This window comes from Gracilinanus agilis, chromosome 3 (genome assembly GCF_016433145.1).
Source record: "Gracilinanus agilis isolate LMUSP501 chromosome 3, AgileGrace, whole genome shotgun sequence".
NCBI classification, from domain to species: Eukaryota; Metazoa; Chordata; class Mammalia; order Didelphimorphia; family Didelphidae; genus Gracilinanus; species Gracilinanus agilis.
In genome coordinates this window covers 422,482,248-422,500,441 of record NC_058132.1, presented here as the reverse complement: position 1 = coordinate 422,500,441, position 18,194 = coordinate 422,482,248, and the positions used below count along the sequence as shown (strand labels likewise).

Below are 18,194 nucleotides of genomic sequence, written 5' to 3'. Positions count from 1 at the left end.
AATGAGTTTGAACAACAATACATATATAACCCAGTGGAATTGTCTGTCACCTCCGGGGGAGGGGGAGAAGGAGAGGGGGAATGATAAATCATGTAACCATAGAAAAATATATTCTAAATTTTTTTTAAACTGACCTGGAAAATATATCCAGGTGATACAATTTAAAAATTATTGGAATACCTAAAAGTCATGATAAAAAAAAGCCTAAACAACATGTTATAAAAAATAATCAAAGAAAAGTGACCTGATACTCTTACAAGAGGGTCAATAGAAATTGAAAGAATCCACAGATCACCTACTGCAATAGATCCCAAAATGACAACTCCCAGGAATATTATAAGCAAGTTAAAGAGCTCCTAGGCCAAGAAGAAAATAATGCAAGTGGTCAGACAGAAACAATTCAAATGAAATATAGCCCCAGTCAGGATTACACATGATCTAATGGCTTCCCTATTTAAAGAATGGAAAGCTTGTAATATGATATTCTGGGAGGCAAAGGAACTGGGTTTAAAAACTACCCATCAAAACCGACTATATTCTTTCAGGAGAATTATGGTCATTTAACAAAATAGAAGATTTCCAAGCATTCCTAAAGAAAAGAATAGACTTAAACAGAAATTTTGATATCCAAATACAAAATTCAAAAGGATAAAAAGGTAAATAAGAAAGAGAAAAAATAAAGGACTTCAATAAGTTTGATTCTTTATATTCCTATATTGAAAAATGATGTCTGTAATTTTTAAAATTTTTTATCATTTTCATAGTAATTAGGAGAAGCATACATAGACAGAGGGTATGGTAGAAAGCTATTTAGGATGACATGTAAAAGAAAATCTAGGGGTGAAAAAGTGGATTTCATTAAGAAAAATGGGAAAATAAGTAAAATGGGATAAATCATATCACAGAAAGAGGTATGTGGGGGGAAACTATTACTGAGAAGAGGAGTATTGTGGTAGTGATGAGTAATACTTAAACCTTACTCTCATTGGAATTGACTTAATAAGTGAATTACAGTGAGATTCTTTGAGATATAGAATCCTATCTTACCAAATAAAGATGTAGAAGGGGAATAAGAAGGGAAGGTGGTGGGAAGGGGAGTAATATAAGGGAAGGTACAGGGTGGGAGTGATTAAAAACAAAACACTGGTGTGGAAGGAAAAAGTAAAAGGATAAAAGGCAGGATTAAAAGAGGAAATAAAGATGGAGGGGAATGCACAGATCATAATCAAAACTGAATGTAAATGGGATGAATTCACCTATAAACTGGAAATGGATAGCAGGATGAATTAAAAATCAGAATCCCACACTCTGTTCTTTACAAGAAACACATTTAAGGCAGGTACACACACACAAAGTAAGGATAAGAGGCTGGAGCAGAATATATTGGACATCAACTGAGAGTTATAAAACAGGAATAGCAATCATAATCTCAGACAAAGCTAAAGCAAAAATAGATCTGATTAAAAGAAATAAGGAATGTAATTACATTGTGATAAAAGGTAGTATAGACAATGATGTAATATCAGTACTTAACATATATGCACCAAATGGTATAGCATCCATATTTTAAAAGGAGAAACTAAGAGAGCTTAAGGAGGAAACAGACAGTAAAACTATTCTAGTGGGAGACCTTAACATTCCTCTATCATAACTAGATAAATCTAAACAAAAAATAAATAATAAGTAAGTAAAGGAATTGAATGAAATTTTAGAAAAGTTAGATTTAACAAATATCTGGAGAAAAATGAAGAGGGATAAAAAGAAATATACCTTCTTTTCAGTATCACATGGTACATACACAAAGACTGACCATATTCTAGGGCATAAAAACTTCATAACCAAATGTAGAAAAGAAGAAATAATAAATGCAATTTTTCAGATCACAATGCAATAAAATCATACTCAAGGTTCATGAAAAGGCAAATTAGAAATTAACTGGAAATTAAATAAACTAATTCTTAAAAACTGGTGGATCAAAGAACAAATCATAGAAACAAGTACTGATATCATTGAAGAGAATGACAATGAAGAGACAACATATCAAAATATATGATACAACCAAAGCAGTATTCAGGAGATATTTTATTATCCCTGTGTGCTTATGTCAATAAATAAAGAAAAAGAAGATTGAAGAATTGTGTAAAGAATTTTTAAAAAATTTGTGTTTAGGGCAGCTGGATGGCTCAGTGGATTGAGAGCCAGGCCTAGAAACAGGGGGTCCTAGGTTCAAATCTGGCCTCAGACACTTCCTAGTTGTGTGACCCTGGGCAAGTCACTTAACCCCCATTGCCTAGCCCTGTAACAAATAAAATTAATATAGAAGGATACATATAGAGATATTAGGGTTTATTAAAAAAATTTGTGTTTAGAAAAAAACACAAATTTAAAATCTTCAAATAAAGACTAAATTTGAAATCCTAAAAGTCAAGAGAGAAATTCCTAAAATTGACAGTAAAAGAACTATTGAACTAGTAAATAAGATTAGGAGCTGGTTTTATTTTTTTAAAAAATAGAGCATTTATAAATTTGATTTAAAAAAAGAAAGAAGAGAATCAAATTACCAGTATCAAAACTGAAAAATGTAATTTAATATCTAATGAAGAGAATTATATCCAATTATATGAGAATAAATCTGATGATTGAAGTGAAATACAAGTTTCCCAGATTAATAAAAAAAGAGACTGCTGAAATAATCACATCTCAGAAAAAGAAAATGAACAAGCCATCAATTAAATGATCCCCCCCAAAAAATCCCATAGGCCAGATGGATTCACAAGTGAATTCTATGAAACATTTAAAGAAAAATTAATCCTAATATTATATAAACTACTTAGCAAAATAAGCAAAGGACTCTTATCAAATTCTTTTTATGATACAAATATGGTGCTGACACCTAAGATATAAAGACCAAAACAGAGAAAGAAAATTACAGACCAATTTCCTTAATGAACATTGATGAAAAAAATCTTAAGTAAAATACTTGCAAAGAGACTACAGCAGTATATCACAAGGATTATTCACTATTACCAGTTGGGATTCATACCAGGAATGCAAGGCTGGTTTAATATTAGGAAAATCATCACCATAATTGACTATATCAATAATCAAACTAACAGAAATCACATGATTATCTCAATAGATGCAGAAAAAGCCTTTGACAAAATACAACCCCCATTCCTGTTGAAAACACTAGAAAGCACAGGAATAAAAGTGTCTTTCCTTAAAATAAAAAGCAGTATTTATTTAAAAACATTAGCAAGTATCATCTGCAATGGGGATAAGTTAGAAGCCTTCCCAATAAGATCAGGCGTGAAGTAAGGATACACTATTATTTAGAATTGTACTAGAAATGCTAGTTTTAGCAATCAAAGAAGAAAAAGAAATTGAAGAATTAAAGTTAGCAATGAGGAAATTAAGCTCTTTGTGAATGATATTGTAATATACTTAGAGAATTCTGGAAAATCAACTAAAAACTCACTATTTGATAAAAACAGCTGGGGAAATTGGAAAATTGTATGGCAAAAGTAAGATTTAGATCAATACTTCACACCCTATGCCAAGATAAGATCAAAATGGATATATGATTTAAACATAAGAGTAATATTATAAGTAAATTAGGGGAACATAGAATAGTTTACCTGTCAGATCTATAAAGAAGGGAAGAATTTATGAACAGACAAGAGATATAAAATATTACAAGATGTAAAATGAATAATTTTGATGATATTAAATTTAAAAGGGTTTGTACAAAAAGACCCAGTGCAACCAAGATTAGAAGAGACACAACACACCCGGGGGTGGGGGGGGAGCGGATAATAAATTTCTCTGATAAAGTTCTCATTTCTCAAATATTAAAAGAACTAAGTAAAATTTATAAGAATCTATGTTACTCCCCAATTGATAAATGGTCAAAGGATAAGGAATAAACATTTTTCAGATGAAGAAATCAAGACTATCAATAATCACAAGAAAAAATGTTTTAAATCACGCTTGATTAGAGAAATACTAATTAAAACAACTCTCAGTTACTATCTCACACCTATCAGATTGGCAGTCAGATTACAGTAAAGGAAAATAATAAATGTTGGAGGGAATATGGCAAAATTGGGACACTAATAAATTGCTGGTGTAGTTGTGAACTGATCCAACCATTCTGGAAGGCAATTTGAAATTATGTCCAAAGCATTGACACCTTTTGATCCAGTAATACCACTACTAGGTCTTTATCCCATAAATAAAAAAAAATGGGAAAGAACCTGTTTATAAAAAATATTTATAGCTGCTCTTTTTGTGTTGGAAAAGAATTGGAAACTACTCAATTTGGGAATGGCTAAACAAATTATTGTATGTAATGGTTATGGAATAATATTGTGCTATAAAGATTGATGAATAGAACAATTTCAGAAAGAGCTGGAAAGACCTACGTAAACTGATACAAAGTGAAATAAGCAGAACCAAGAGAGCATTATACACAGCAATTGAATTATTATGGGATAATCAAATGACTTTGCTACTAAGAGCAATACAATGATCCAGGACAATTCTGAGGGACTTGTGAAAAAGAATGCTAACCTCTAGAGAAAGAGCTGTTGGAGTAGAAATGCAGATAAATCATATAATTTATCACTTGTTTATTTGGGTTTTTATTTTCAGATTTAAGTTTTGTGGTATTGTTCACTTACAAGAATTAATAATATGGAAACAAAAATAAAATAAAACACAAAAATATTCATTTCTTGAACAATCAAATTTTACTAAGATCTTCCACAAGCCCTTATGACTGACATTATTAAAGGCCTTGGTCAGATTGAAGAACATTGCATAGACTTCTGTTTTGCTTCTGGCATTTCTCCTGGAGATTTGTGTTGGGCAGCAAACACCATTTTAACCATTCCTCTGCTCTTTCTGAAGGCACACTGGCTCCAGGTAGATGCCAATAGTCCATCAAGGCTCAGCCTATCAAGGAGGATTATTAATAATCTTGCAAGCAATGACTTAGAGACAGACCTTCACTTTTGATTGTCACAGGACAACCTATTTCATTTTCCTTTATAGAGGTGGACAACAGAGTCATCCTTGATCTCCTGGGGTTAACCTCGTCCTACCATATACCAAGATTTCAGTCAGTATTTGTATAAGCAATGGAGGCCCTGCCTTGTAAACCTTTGCTGAAATGCAATCAGCTCCAGGCACTTTGCCACACAAGAGGAGCCTTATGTCATTCAAAACATTTTCTTCAGTTGGAAGTTTGGCTAGGGAGGAATCAACTTCACCCTGAGAAATAGCATCCCTTCAGCATCATATGATAATGGCCTCTTATCCAGGATCATGATTTTATCATTGTGGTTCCCTCAGTGCAGAGTAGTTGAGATGCACCATACATGGTTCTTCATCCCATAAATAGCATTCAGGACATTGTCTAAGCACTTTGGATTGTTACTATCAGGATAAAACTGAATTTCATTAGCCTTCTTATTGAGCTAAGAATTCTGCATTTCTCTAAGCTTTGCTTGCATTTTACTTTTTTTTTTCATTCAACCAATTTCTTCAATTAAATGTCTATGGTGAAAAGCATGCCTTACACCACAAAAACAAGACTCATTCATGCAGGTATAACAGAACACAACATTCATTTAAGATCTTTATGTGGAGAGAAGTTATAGAAGTTTCAGAGAATCCATTTAAAAGCTTGCTTGGAAGATAATCATGTGGCTTCAACAATTCATGATGCATGGCTTCTTCAGTGTTTTGGAGTTGAAGTTCCCATTGTCTCATATGATTTATCACATGTCTCTTCTTCATATGGCCTTTTCTTTCAGCAGGGTCCTCTATCCCAGGTAATTCATAGCAGTGCTGTTTAAAAAAAACACAATGTAAGTTTATTAAAAACTCAAGTTTACAATCATTTAGTAAACAAGAAGTGAACACTTCATTCCTATCCCATGACATTTATGAAAACACCTTGTCAGTAAATAAATATCTGTGAATACGTTAAGGATAAGGCAAACTGGATAAAGTCATCTCTGCTATTCACATCCCTGCATGTGACTCACACAAAATGAGTGAAAGCCTACACTGGGAAACTGACTAGTTACTGAATATTATCTTAATCATTCAATGAGCCCAATAGCAAATAATTATTTTGTGCTCACTCAACAGTGAGCAGCAAAACCTACTAACAGACAACTGTAGCTCCACTTTTTGCTTTAATAGAAGCACTTTTTAAGTCTGTATTTTGCATCATAACTATAAAAATGGCTTTAAAAATTTCATGGAACTACCATTTATAAAGTGCTACTAGTAGCATAATGCTACTGCATTTTGTCCAGGCTGTGGTCATCATTTCTGGTGAAGGGACACAAGTACCCCCTACTGCCAATCCCACCATTTCTAAATGTGAGAAAACTGTCCAGCATACAAAGAACCAATTTCACAAACTTAATAAACAAATATATTTATATAAGTGGAACCTCAGAATGTCAGATTGATACCTTTGGTCTTTTTTAAAAAATAAAAAGTCCACACTGTGACCTCCTAAATGCTGGTGTGTGCATTTCACAATGAAGAACAATGGCATCACAGTGCTGAATAATGAAGGCAGCATCACTGGTGAGAGGAGCATGCTAGCATTTGTTGAATGGGCTCTATCCTCAGAATCTATCTCATTTCTGCCAGGAGGAGGAGGAATAGGTAGAACATCCAACTCATCCACTTGAGGCATCAGGTGCATGACCAGCAGCTGATGCTGGGGAATGTTTGTGGAAGCTGCAGCTAGGTTTGTGATGGACTTACGTTTCACACACTGAAAGTCCACATGTTGATGACTTTTTCCTTACTCCTCCCAAGATATATGAATAAATGATTTTTGGACATAGTTGTAGATTACTTCCGGGCACCCACCAGGCCTTTTCTTGACTTTCTCTTTATAAGTGGGATACCCTTCTATACCCAGTCGATTCTTCTTAAGATCTTGCTCCTTCAAAACAGATTTGACCACATCTATATTTTTGATGTTTTTGAAAAATCTATACAACTTTGTGCTCTAAATAATCTGTGAATATTCTTCTCCCATCTGTGGTAGGTATTCTTCATCCCAATCAACCACATCATCATCTGTGAGTACTACTATATGATGCTCTCTTCACCACTCTGGGCAACAGTGCCAATTTCTGATGGACATTTTATTCCGTCTTCATTACTGCATCAGGAAGTTGATGTTCTTCTTTGCCTGAAGAGAAATTCAAGCTATTTTGTACCTCTGTATTGGAGTCCTCAGAAGCAGAAACTATAGAAAGTCTCTTCCTTTGACCAATAGGTAGAAACTTCTTGCTCCAGGATGAGATGACAATTCTAGAAATGCTGTTTGGAGTAGAGGAGACTCCAAAAGATTTCCTCTTTCCTTTCCAGCTTCTTTTCTATATTTTCTATGGAAATCAAGGTTTTAGACAGTGTGGTATCTACTTTTCTGGTTGAAGATATAAAATTTAAAGATGAAAATTTAACTAAATTTTACCTTCATAGAGATGGATGGACTATCCTGCTGGCAAACCATGCTGAGTTCTCATTTTTTATTTAGTAGCATTTTAATCTCCCCATAATTTTTATCAAACAATCCTGATGTTTGTGAGTGTTCTTACCTAGGTGAGCAAATGTGGTGCTGTACACCAAATCTCTGAAAGCTCCCCACTTCTTTTTGGCTCCACTATTGCCAATCATATGTTAGCTCAGCTTTTCCTCCAAGTCATCAGCAAACTGAGCACTGAGAAGCACTCTAATCTGTTGACATTCAGTCTTCTAGAGAACACTTTGCCTTGTTACCATTTCTTTTGTTGAATATAAATGTTTAGTTTGAAGAGGATAAGTCTGGAATTGGTCTAAGGCTCTGAACCACACATCACATTTGTCACACATTCTGTCTTCCTCTTCTCTTTACAATGATATAGTCTATTAAATGCCAATGTTTGCTTTGAGAATACATCCACGAAATATTATTGCATTTAGGTAAACAGAAGACAGTATTGGTGATGAGATCATGAAACACCAAGTCTTAAGTAGTGACAGTTGCTGTTACTGTTTTCAATTCTATTCTTTCTAAGAACTTCTTGTCATGTTTGATAGTCCATTTGGACTCTCGAATTAAAGTCACCCAGAATTACAAACTTGTCTTCTTTCAATATACTGAAGGTGAAAGTTTCCAAGTCTTCATGGAAATATTTTTTGACTTCATCAGAGTTCATCATAGTTGGAATACACATTGATGATGGTGGCATGGCACTTTCCTGCAAGTAGCAATCACATAGTTATGAGCTTCTCATTCACACCTTTTAGAAGGCACATAGGATTGTTGACTGGATTATATTTCATGGCAAAACATACAACAGTTTCACAATGCTCTTCATCATGATAACCATGTCAGAAAAATCTCCAGATTTTGACAACTGGCTTTCATTTGCCAGCTTTGATTCTCTCAGGGCTGCTATTTGGATGCTGAGTTCTCTCACAAGAGCTATTCATCTTTCAGGCATACTGGATTTTATGTTGTTCATAAGTGTTATCATTCCATTATCAATGGTGAATGGAATAATCTTCAAGAAAATGTTTTTTTTTAACTTTGATGTGTTTCAGCCACTACATAGGATCTTTGTCTACAGTGTGAAGCAGGTCATGATTAGGTTAGATGAAGCAGACAATTTTTAGGGCACCTTTTCTAACCCTTCCTAATGCAAGAAACTGGACACTGTTGTCCTTTAAAAAGATGCTTGCTTATAGGACAGATGAATACCACTGCTGCTACTTTACAGTAAAAAGACAACCCTATGTCTTGGGCTGCCTGTGTTCAGAGTTTTGTCTACAGCTCTCAGTATATCCATCCCTGCTGTTTTGTCACTTGTCCATTGCCACTGGACTTCAGAATACAAGTAAAATAATAAAACAATGAAATGCTAAAATAGTAAGATGATAAGTGTTATGGGTGATGTCTTTTGATTCATGAATACACTGGATTTAAGTGGGGCAGAATTGCTTGAAGTGGCAGGCTTCATTTTCTCTTCCAGAGTCATGTAAGTCCAAGGACAATATGAAAGTCAAGATAACTGGTGACAGCTCAGGATTTGGTAAATAATGCTGGTGTCTTCTATATCTAACTAAGCTCTCAATGGTGCACAATGCCTGCTTATGCTAACTACATTGCTCATCATAAAAAAATATTCACATCGGCCTCTTTCACAAGTGTGTGAAGATTCACACACTTGAGGTAAACACCTCCAACTTAACAGTGAATTTTGAGGCCTGTCAGTCACCCTCAATCTTGTTTAGCCCATCTGCCAAGATAGTTTTATTAGGGTGTGGCTATTGTAAATGCTACAACTTTTTGGAGTTATAGATCAAAGTTAGGTGTGGCAAGCAGATATCAGAAGTGGAAAACATCTCTGAAAAAAAAGGGCTTGGCAGTCCTTATACCACTAGTCTTTCCTGAATACTTTGTAATATATATATATATTTATATACACATTATAAATACTCCCTCCCTCATCTATAAAATGAGTTGGACAAGGAAATGGCAAACCACTCTAGTGTCTTTTACAAAAAAAAATCCAAATGGTGTCAGGAATAGTTGGACATAGGAGGAATTGATAAAGTCTAAATGAAGATTTTTCATTTCATTTCCTTCATGAATTTTCTTCTAGTATAAAAGATATGTATCTTCTTTTATAATATACCAAAATGGAAATATGTATTTTATGACAGCACATGTATAACCTATATCAAAAAACCTGCCATCTTGGGGAGGTAGGAAGAGAGAAAGAGAGAGGAAAGAACATGGATCATAAAATGTCAGAAAATTATTATTAAAAATTATATCTGCCTGTAATCTGAAAAAATATATAATAAAAAAGGAATAGTTGTATGTGTTGGAAATTACTGAAGAATAACAGAAAAAAAACAGAAAGGTCAACCAAAGAGTAGAATTGAACAATTTGCCACAGAAACTCAAGCTTAAAAATGCATGTTTTCTAAATGGGAATATTAAAGAATAAATGTATTGGGAGGTAGTTGGGTGGTTCAGTGGATTGAGAGTCAGGTCTAGAGACGGGAGGTCCTAGGTTCAAATATGCTGCAGACATTTCCTAATTACGTGACCCTGGGCAAGTTGCCTAACCCCCATTGCCTAGCCCTTACAACTCTTCTGCCTTGGAACCAATACATAGTATTGATTCTAAGATGGAAGATAAGGGTTTTGAAAAAAAATAAATGTATTTCTCAGTCCATATGAAACTTTTTAGAAAATAACAATGCCTTGGGGCACAGAAATATTGCAAATAAATATAAAAAGGCAAATAGAGTTTTTAAAAACTCTTTACATAAAATAATGCAAAAAAATAAATCAATTATAAGAGCAGAAACAAAAGGCCCTTAATTTTTGAGATGCTGATGGCATATACAGGTGGTGATGTATGTAGATGAACTTAAATAATCCAAACTTGGAAAAAGAAATCTAATTTGTTATAAAGAAATTAAGGAAGAATTTTTTTCTAGAAGATGAAGCAAAGAAGGAAAAGTAATGTAAGTGATGAATATTGAATTCAAAAAAATTTAACATGAACTAAAACAGATTAACAACAATTTATCCAAAGAATCATTATGACTAAATTGGATGCATTTCAGTGACACAAGGATGGTTTAGGAAATAGCATAATCAAGCATCTCAAACTCTGTTTTCTAAATATATTTAGAAATGATAACTTATTTAGAAGAAAGATATAATGTTCTGAAAAAAAAGGAATTCCAGGATATAGAAATATAGAAATGTTTATTATCATGAATAATATATAAAACCAAAAGTTAGCATAATATGTAATGTGGATGCATTAAAAACCTTCTCAACTAACTGCCAACTCTCTTCACCATAATTTGATATAATTCTAGAAATTCTAGCAATAACAAGAATGCAAGAAAAAAAGTAATTACATAAATATATGCAAGCAAGAGATAAAAGTCTCTATTTGTTTATGGCATTATAATTATATTTAGAAAATCCTAAGTTAAAGATACTAATTGACACAAAAACTTCAACAAAGTAGCAGACTACAACATAAACCTTCTCAAAATGAAAAGCATTTCTGTATAAAATTACAATATCATAAATAATCCAAGAATCTAAATAACATAAAGGAAAATACCATTCCAATTACCAAATGAAATATCTACCAAAGTACACAAACTAATTCTATGGATTCAACTCCAAAGTATACCTTAAAGAAATAATGAAAGAAATTATGTAGCCACAGAAATATTCATTGCTCATGGTTTTGTGGTATAATAATAATAATAACAAAGTTAAATTACAATTTTAATGTTATACTAATGATATTTTTGAAGAGAATAATTTACTGAACTCAATAAAAGAATAAAATTCATTTGAATAAATGAAAGATTTAGACTATGAAAGGAAATCATGAAAAATAGTGGAAATAAAGTGAAATTGCTTTCCAGATCAAAAAGTAAATTAAAAAGCAACAGTCATTAAAAATATTTAGCATTGGTTAGAAAATAATATAGATGTTTCCTCATCTCTGATTCATGACCTCCCCAGCTTCCTTCTAGTTTCAGTTCCATCTAGTTTCTAGTTCCATCTTCTACATGAACCTTCCCCAATCTCCCAAAATATTAGTGACTTCCCTCTAAATTATCTTTATTTTTTCTGTGTGTATTATATATGTATATATATGCAAATTTGTATATGTACATTTGCATATACTCCTATATACATATTCATTTACATATATACATGTTGTGCATAGTTGTTGTTGAATGTAGTCTTCCCATTTGCTTCTTTAAGTGAGTACTGTTTTTGTCTTTATATCCTGATTGCTAGCACAATGCCTAGCACTTAGGTGCTCAAAAAGAGAGAATTAGAAACAATGGAATTTGTTAATACATTATTTAATGAACATCCCTCAGGAAAGAAATGTCTATTTGGTAAGAGTGCTTGGGAAAATTATAAAATAGTCTGACAGAAATTGGACTTAGTCTAATATTTTTTGCAATATTTGCAATAAATTCAAAATCAATGTGGTCACCAAATATTAAATGTCATACTGTTAAAAAAGAGAAGTAGATCATCTACTTTTCTAAGATACAGGTAGAAGACATGTTCTTAAACAAAGGAATAGAGAATACATAATATGGACAATTCTGATTCCATGAAATTGCAAAGTTTCTGCACTAAGAAAAGTAATATATGAGATAAGAAGAAAAACAATTGAATGGAGAAGAAAATTGTATCAGATTTCACAGATTAGGTTTTGGTATCCAAGATCAATTATGTATTCAAATGGATATATATACATATAGATGTGTGTATTTATGTGTGTATATGTAAACCAAAAGCCACTACTAAATATGTAAGTAGTCAAATGATATGAACAAACAGTTCTCAAAAGAAGCATTGAAAACTATTAACCACTTGAAATGTTTCTCAAAATTACTAATAAGAGAAATATAGATCAAAATAACCCTAATACTTCATCTTACAGGCAGCAAACTGTTAAAGATGACAAAAGGTGGGAATGATCTGGTCTGTGAAAAAAATAAACCCACTACTAGTACATTTGCTAGAGCTGTTAATCAGTACAAATATTTTGAAAAACAATTTGGAATCATTTAAGTAAAATGGATAAATGTCCATATGCCATGACCCAGAGATTGCTACTAGGTATATATCCCAAGAAAGTCATTGATTATAAGAAAGTACCCATGGACACCAAAATATATACAAAAGCATTATTTGCAGGAGTTGACATTGGAATGTAAGCACTGGGTCATCTATATGAAAAGCTGATTCTAATTCCATCATCTCTACAACTTTCTAGCTGTATGGCTATAAGCAAGTCACTTTTCTGAACTTCAGATGAGAAGGATTGGATTAGATAACTCCTAAGAGTCCCTTCAGTTTTTAACATTTTATCTTCCTCTACCTTTGATATTTTAATAAAGGCCAAAGATCAACTTCATCTTGAAACTTTTTCTGACCCTAATTCTCTTTCACCTCAAAGCATCAGACCCACACCCTCCAAACTAAAAGGGGCTTCTCTTCAAATTTCTTACACTGTACCTGGGTTGCTCCTTTACTTTAATCACATCCACCTATATATAATGGCTTCTACTAAGTAAACAGATTAGATTTTAATTTCTCTGAGAATATGAATTGTAATCTTTTCTTTTTATCCTCTTTGTATGGTACCTTTGCACATAATAGGCACTTAGTAAGTGCTAATTGAATTCAACTAAATGTCACAAGGAAGTATGTTATGTGACTAAAGAGAGTACAAAAAATAGTGCTATCTGAATTCAGGGAACTCAGACACTGCCATGGGCTAGAGCAGTCAGGAAAGGCTTTATAGACAAGGTAGGGTAAGTGGAGCCCCAAGTTATAAGTATGATTTAGATAACAACCAAGAGAATCAATTCAGTTCAGTCCTTCTGCCAAATAGTGATCTTGCTTTGGCTCATTACTCATCTTGTAGCAAAGACAGATTTTGTGTTTGGCTCTTTACAGATCCCACAACGAGGAGAAATGCAAAGGGTGGACCCACAACTCGTAACAGATATGCCAGTCAATGGACTCTCAATAGGCCCCACCCCACCATCTCAGCACACACTCTCACTACAGACTGGAGGTTACCAACTCCGAGAGTCACAGGATCAGTGGACAAAGAAAGTGATAGTTACAGTGTCAGTCCCTCACAAGATACAGGTATGAATAATACTGCTCTGCTGCTCTCTGACTCTCAGTGACCACACTGTTACTGCAAGTAAAATGAAGTCAAAATATTGAATCCATGAACTGTTCCCATTTTTCACTACACCATTTTAAAAAGAACCCTGAAACTTCCAAAGTTTCTTGCCTATTTATGACCACTTTTAGTTCTATAATCTCAGTCAGGGCTGAACAACCACCACAAAGTAGACCAAACAAAAAATCACAGGTGCCATATAGCTTTGCCAGATGTACAAGAATGTCACTCTTCCTCCTCCCTTTTAAAGTCCTTTTCTATGGAAACATAAAATAAAAGTAAAATTATTAATAGAGGGGGCAGCTGGGTAGCTCAGTGTATTGAGAGTCAGGCCTAGAGAGGGGAGGTCCTAGGTTCAAATCTGGCCTCAGTCACTTCCTAGCTGTATGACCCTGGACAAGTCACTTAACCCCTATTACCTAGCTCTTACCACTCTTCTGCCTTAGAACCAATACACAGCATTGATTCTAAGAGGGAAGGTAAGGGTTTAAAAAAATTATTAATAGGAACCAATAAGAGAAAATAGTATTCTCTTCTTAGAAGGGAAGTTTAGGAATTTGAATGTGGAATGAGGGTATAATGTCTTCATTTGATGGTTTTCCTTAAATATTTTTTACAAGGAAGTGAAGATGAGTGGTATTATAAACAAAAGGAAATAATTAATTTGTTTTTAAAAGATTATCACCTACACTACTAAACATTTTTTTCTGTTGGTCTTCTAGAGTTATCTGACCTTGTCTACCGTGAAAACCATATCAGGAATATAATGTTTAACTCTGACATATACTCAACATTTTGCGCAAACCTAAAGAAATGGGCAGTTTGATAAACTCAAATAGTGATTAAATTAAAAAATAATTTGATTACTAAATGAATGATCATACCTGTAGCTTGACCCCAAGTTATTTCAGGAAATAATGCCTAAGAATAGTACTCACTGTGAATTAGATTTTTATTGCTTTAAAAATATTTTAAATAAAGGCATCTCAAAATAACATCCAAAAGTAATTTGAATGTACAACTTTAACTTATTTATGATAATCTTCAGAAATAGAGTAAAAGAAGTGTTGAACATGGAGGAAACTACCATGGAATTTTCTTTTAAAAATGCTGATTCTTCTTAAGTGAATTTTATATTATTTATGGAGGTTGTTTCAACATTGAATTGAAAAATCATATAAATTCAATGAACAATCAGAATTTTTTTAATGAAGGCACTTTTCTTTTTTGTTATCTAGATAAGTCCAATAATTTAAAGACAAACCCAAGCTTTTCCAGAAAAATCTATTTTAAATACTCAAACATTTTACTTAAGATCAGAAACACACTTGTAACCATATTTACTCTTCCCTAACTAAGACAATTGCAGTAACACTCTTGTTGCTTTTGCCAGTTAAAAATTTCCATTATCTCCTTGGTGGCATTTTAGGAATAGAGTATAGACAGGTCATAGATAGATAATATTTGTATGTTTCATTTTAACTACAATATTTCAAGAAATATGTTATTTCCTTCAACAAAATACATTATAGCCACCCTTCATCTTCATATGTCATCCAAAGAGTTGCTATAGCAAAAAAAAAAAAAATTGCTGCGTCTACCCTCTCCAAATATAACTAGTCCAGTCTTCTGGAATAGAGGTGTAATCCATCATCGATACTGCCTAAGTTTATATTTTCCTGGCAGAGGCTACAAGAAACTATTATTACTTTTGCCATGATGAGGTATCAGAGTTGGATTTATAAGATTAAAAGGTAGTTATTAAAGGAATTATCAATCATTAGTTTGGGTGGTTTTTTAGCCTAGAATTCTCTGACCATAGAGGAATTGGGCTTTATTGACATTCATTAGGGGAATGAAATTATTCATTAATTCGCTATAGGTCATTAAGCCTGCCATGAAAAACAACAGAGATAATTTCCATGTTCCTTGCCATTCATGCACCTCTGTATTTCAATAAAAGATTAATATGTTCTCTATAATATTAGATCACCACAAATTTTATTATATTTTGCCTAGATCGAGCAAGAAGTAGCATGGTCTCCACAGAAAGTGCCTCCTCTACCTATGAAGAACTAGCAAGAGCCTATGAACATGCCAAGATGGAAGAACAACTAAGACATGCAAAGTTCACCATTACAGAGTGCTTCATATCAGACACATCTTCAGAACAGTTAACGGCAGGGACTAATGATTACACGGACAGTTTGACCTCCAGCACCCCTTCAGAATCAGGGATCTGCAGGTTTACTGCATCTCCCCCTAAACCTCAGGATGGAGGACGGGTAATGAATATGGCAGTTCCAAAGGCACATCGGCCAGGTAAGAAAATGTACTCAGCTTCTTTTTATCTCCTATTTCATGATTACTTTGGATATTTTAGGTAGACTTTTCTATAATAAAGAAACAGGCTAATCCATACAGGTTCCCAGTAAGCAAATGAGTCAGAAGTGAGGTTTATTATATCTTGTTTGTGAAATCTTTTGTCATTGTTCAAAATGAGAATCAGGGGGAGAAGCAGGCAAAGAGCCAAAACAGAGACAGTAAAGAGTTGGAGAGAAAGAGACAGAGAAAAAGAAAGTAATCTAAAGTACTTAAGTGGATAAATTTAGCCTCTCCTGTTGAATGAACTTTTATTTCTTTTATTGTTCATTTTAAAAAGTTTTGCTGATTCTATTCCAAAAATGTATCTTTATTTTAAAATAATTATTATTCCTGGTGATTTGATGACAAAAAAATTTGATGATGAATGAACACTATACATACATAATGATAAAAATGCATATTATTAACTGAGCAAATGACAATCCAAAATAACTAATGGTATATAACAAAAAATGGTAAAGAAAAATGGCTTCATGTATTTTCCTATTTATGCACCTCTTGAGTAGAAGATGGGTTATTTGAGAATTTGAGAGAGGCTGTATATTTTCTTGAATTTTAATGAAATATCATAGCTGATATTGCTTAGCCTGGCATTCTATGCAACTATGATACCTTGGAGTCAGGGATACAGATTCAGAACAGGGAGATATAGTCAAAGGGTGATAAAATTCAAATTCTAACATAGACAATAACAACAGCATTAATAGCAGGGATAGAGAGGAGAGAGAGAGAAAGGGGGGCTAGGAAGGGAAGAAAGGAGGTAGAATGTAGAAATGGACATTCTCATTGTCAAGAAAGCCTGAGTTCAAATCCTACCTGTGACATCTACTGGTTGGAGTAGATTGGGCAAGCTACTACTCCACTCAACATTTAAAAACTAAGTTGCTAAACAGAGTTTCCTCCAAACATGTTCCCTATCCTGATGAAATCATACAGCTGAACTAAACAATTCATGATGATAACATAATGATAAAGGTATCATAATGAATTAGGATTTATGAAGTACCTAACATAAAACTTGTGAGGAAAACCCCTTGAAAGGGGTAGATCTTTGTTACTCTTTCTTAAGCTACTTATGTAGAAAACTATACAGGTATCATACATAAGTCCTTGTACTTTATAGAGGGAAAGCTTTGGGGGCAGGATGAAGTTAAGATGAGCAAATCATCAGCAATAACAAGTGGAGTTTTTCAGGATTTATGTATATTTTTCAGGATTTATGTAAGGTATGAAGACAGTAGAGTTGTGCCCAGAAATGCTAATTATTCACTCCCCACTGAGCCAATTATGACTTCAATGTCACTTAGTGTAATGGCAATCTGTTGATCAGTCATTTAATTAGGAAGATTTTGAGTACTTGTTCTGTGCCAGACATTTTGCTTAGGTGCTGGGAATACAAATACAAAAAAATAGTTCCTGCATATATAATATCAGCAAGAATCTATAAAACATATTTATCAAATATGGTCCTCATTCATAGTAATTTTGAACTTGAGTAGTTACGATATTGTTTGTGTTGGCACCTCCAATTAGAAAACACAGCTCTCTAGCAATGGGCTGGCAGTAAAATTCCCAGTAAAGTTCCCCATCCTATATGGCTTCGAATGTTTCATCCTGATACAAAGAGACCCAGAAAAACAGAAGCAACCATGGATGTTTATGAGAAATAATATTAAATCTAACAAATGTAATCTTTAAGAAGATGAATAAAAATGCACACATACAAATAAGTGAAAGTAAGGCAAGAGCAGAGGACCACACACTCATCTCCTATGGCTTGTTTCTATCAGCATGCTTGCTACTGGAATAGCTGCCCAACACACAATCACACACAGAGAAGCTTCTTCATTTAGAAAATAGAGGATTAGACATTTTGTGAATCTCCAAACTTCTCAAACTTTTTTTCCAAAATAAAAATAAAAGGATATCAAAAACAAAAATGAGGTGAAAAATGAACTAACAGCACAGAAGGCAAACAATCCCTTATATTGACTCACTCATGATCCCTTTCCT

At 33.4% G+C, this 18,194-nt stretch overlaps 1 protein-coding gene across 1 annotated transcript in view; it reads left to right on the top strand.

Moving 5' to 3' along the window:
* Nucleotides 1-18,194, top strand: part of DSCAM (DS cell adhesion molecule) — a 607,061-nt gene that overhangs the window by 551,579 nt on the left and 37,288 nt on the right. The window contains exons 29-30 of the mRNA XM_044669244.1: nt 13,559-13,756; nt 15,816-16,118. Coding sequence (XP_044525179.1) covers nt 13,559-13,756; nt 15,816-16,118 — 501 coding nt within the window. The remainder of the gene's footprint in view (nt 1-13,558; nt 13,757-15,815; nt 16,119-18,194) is intronic.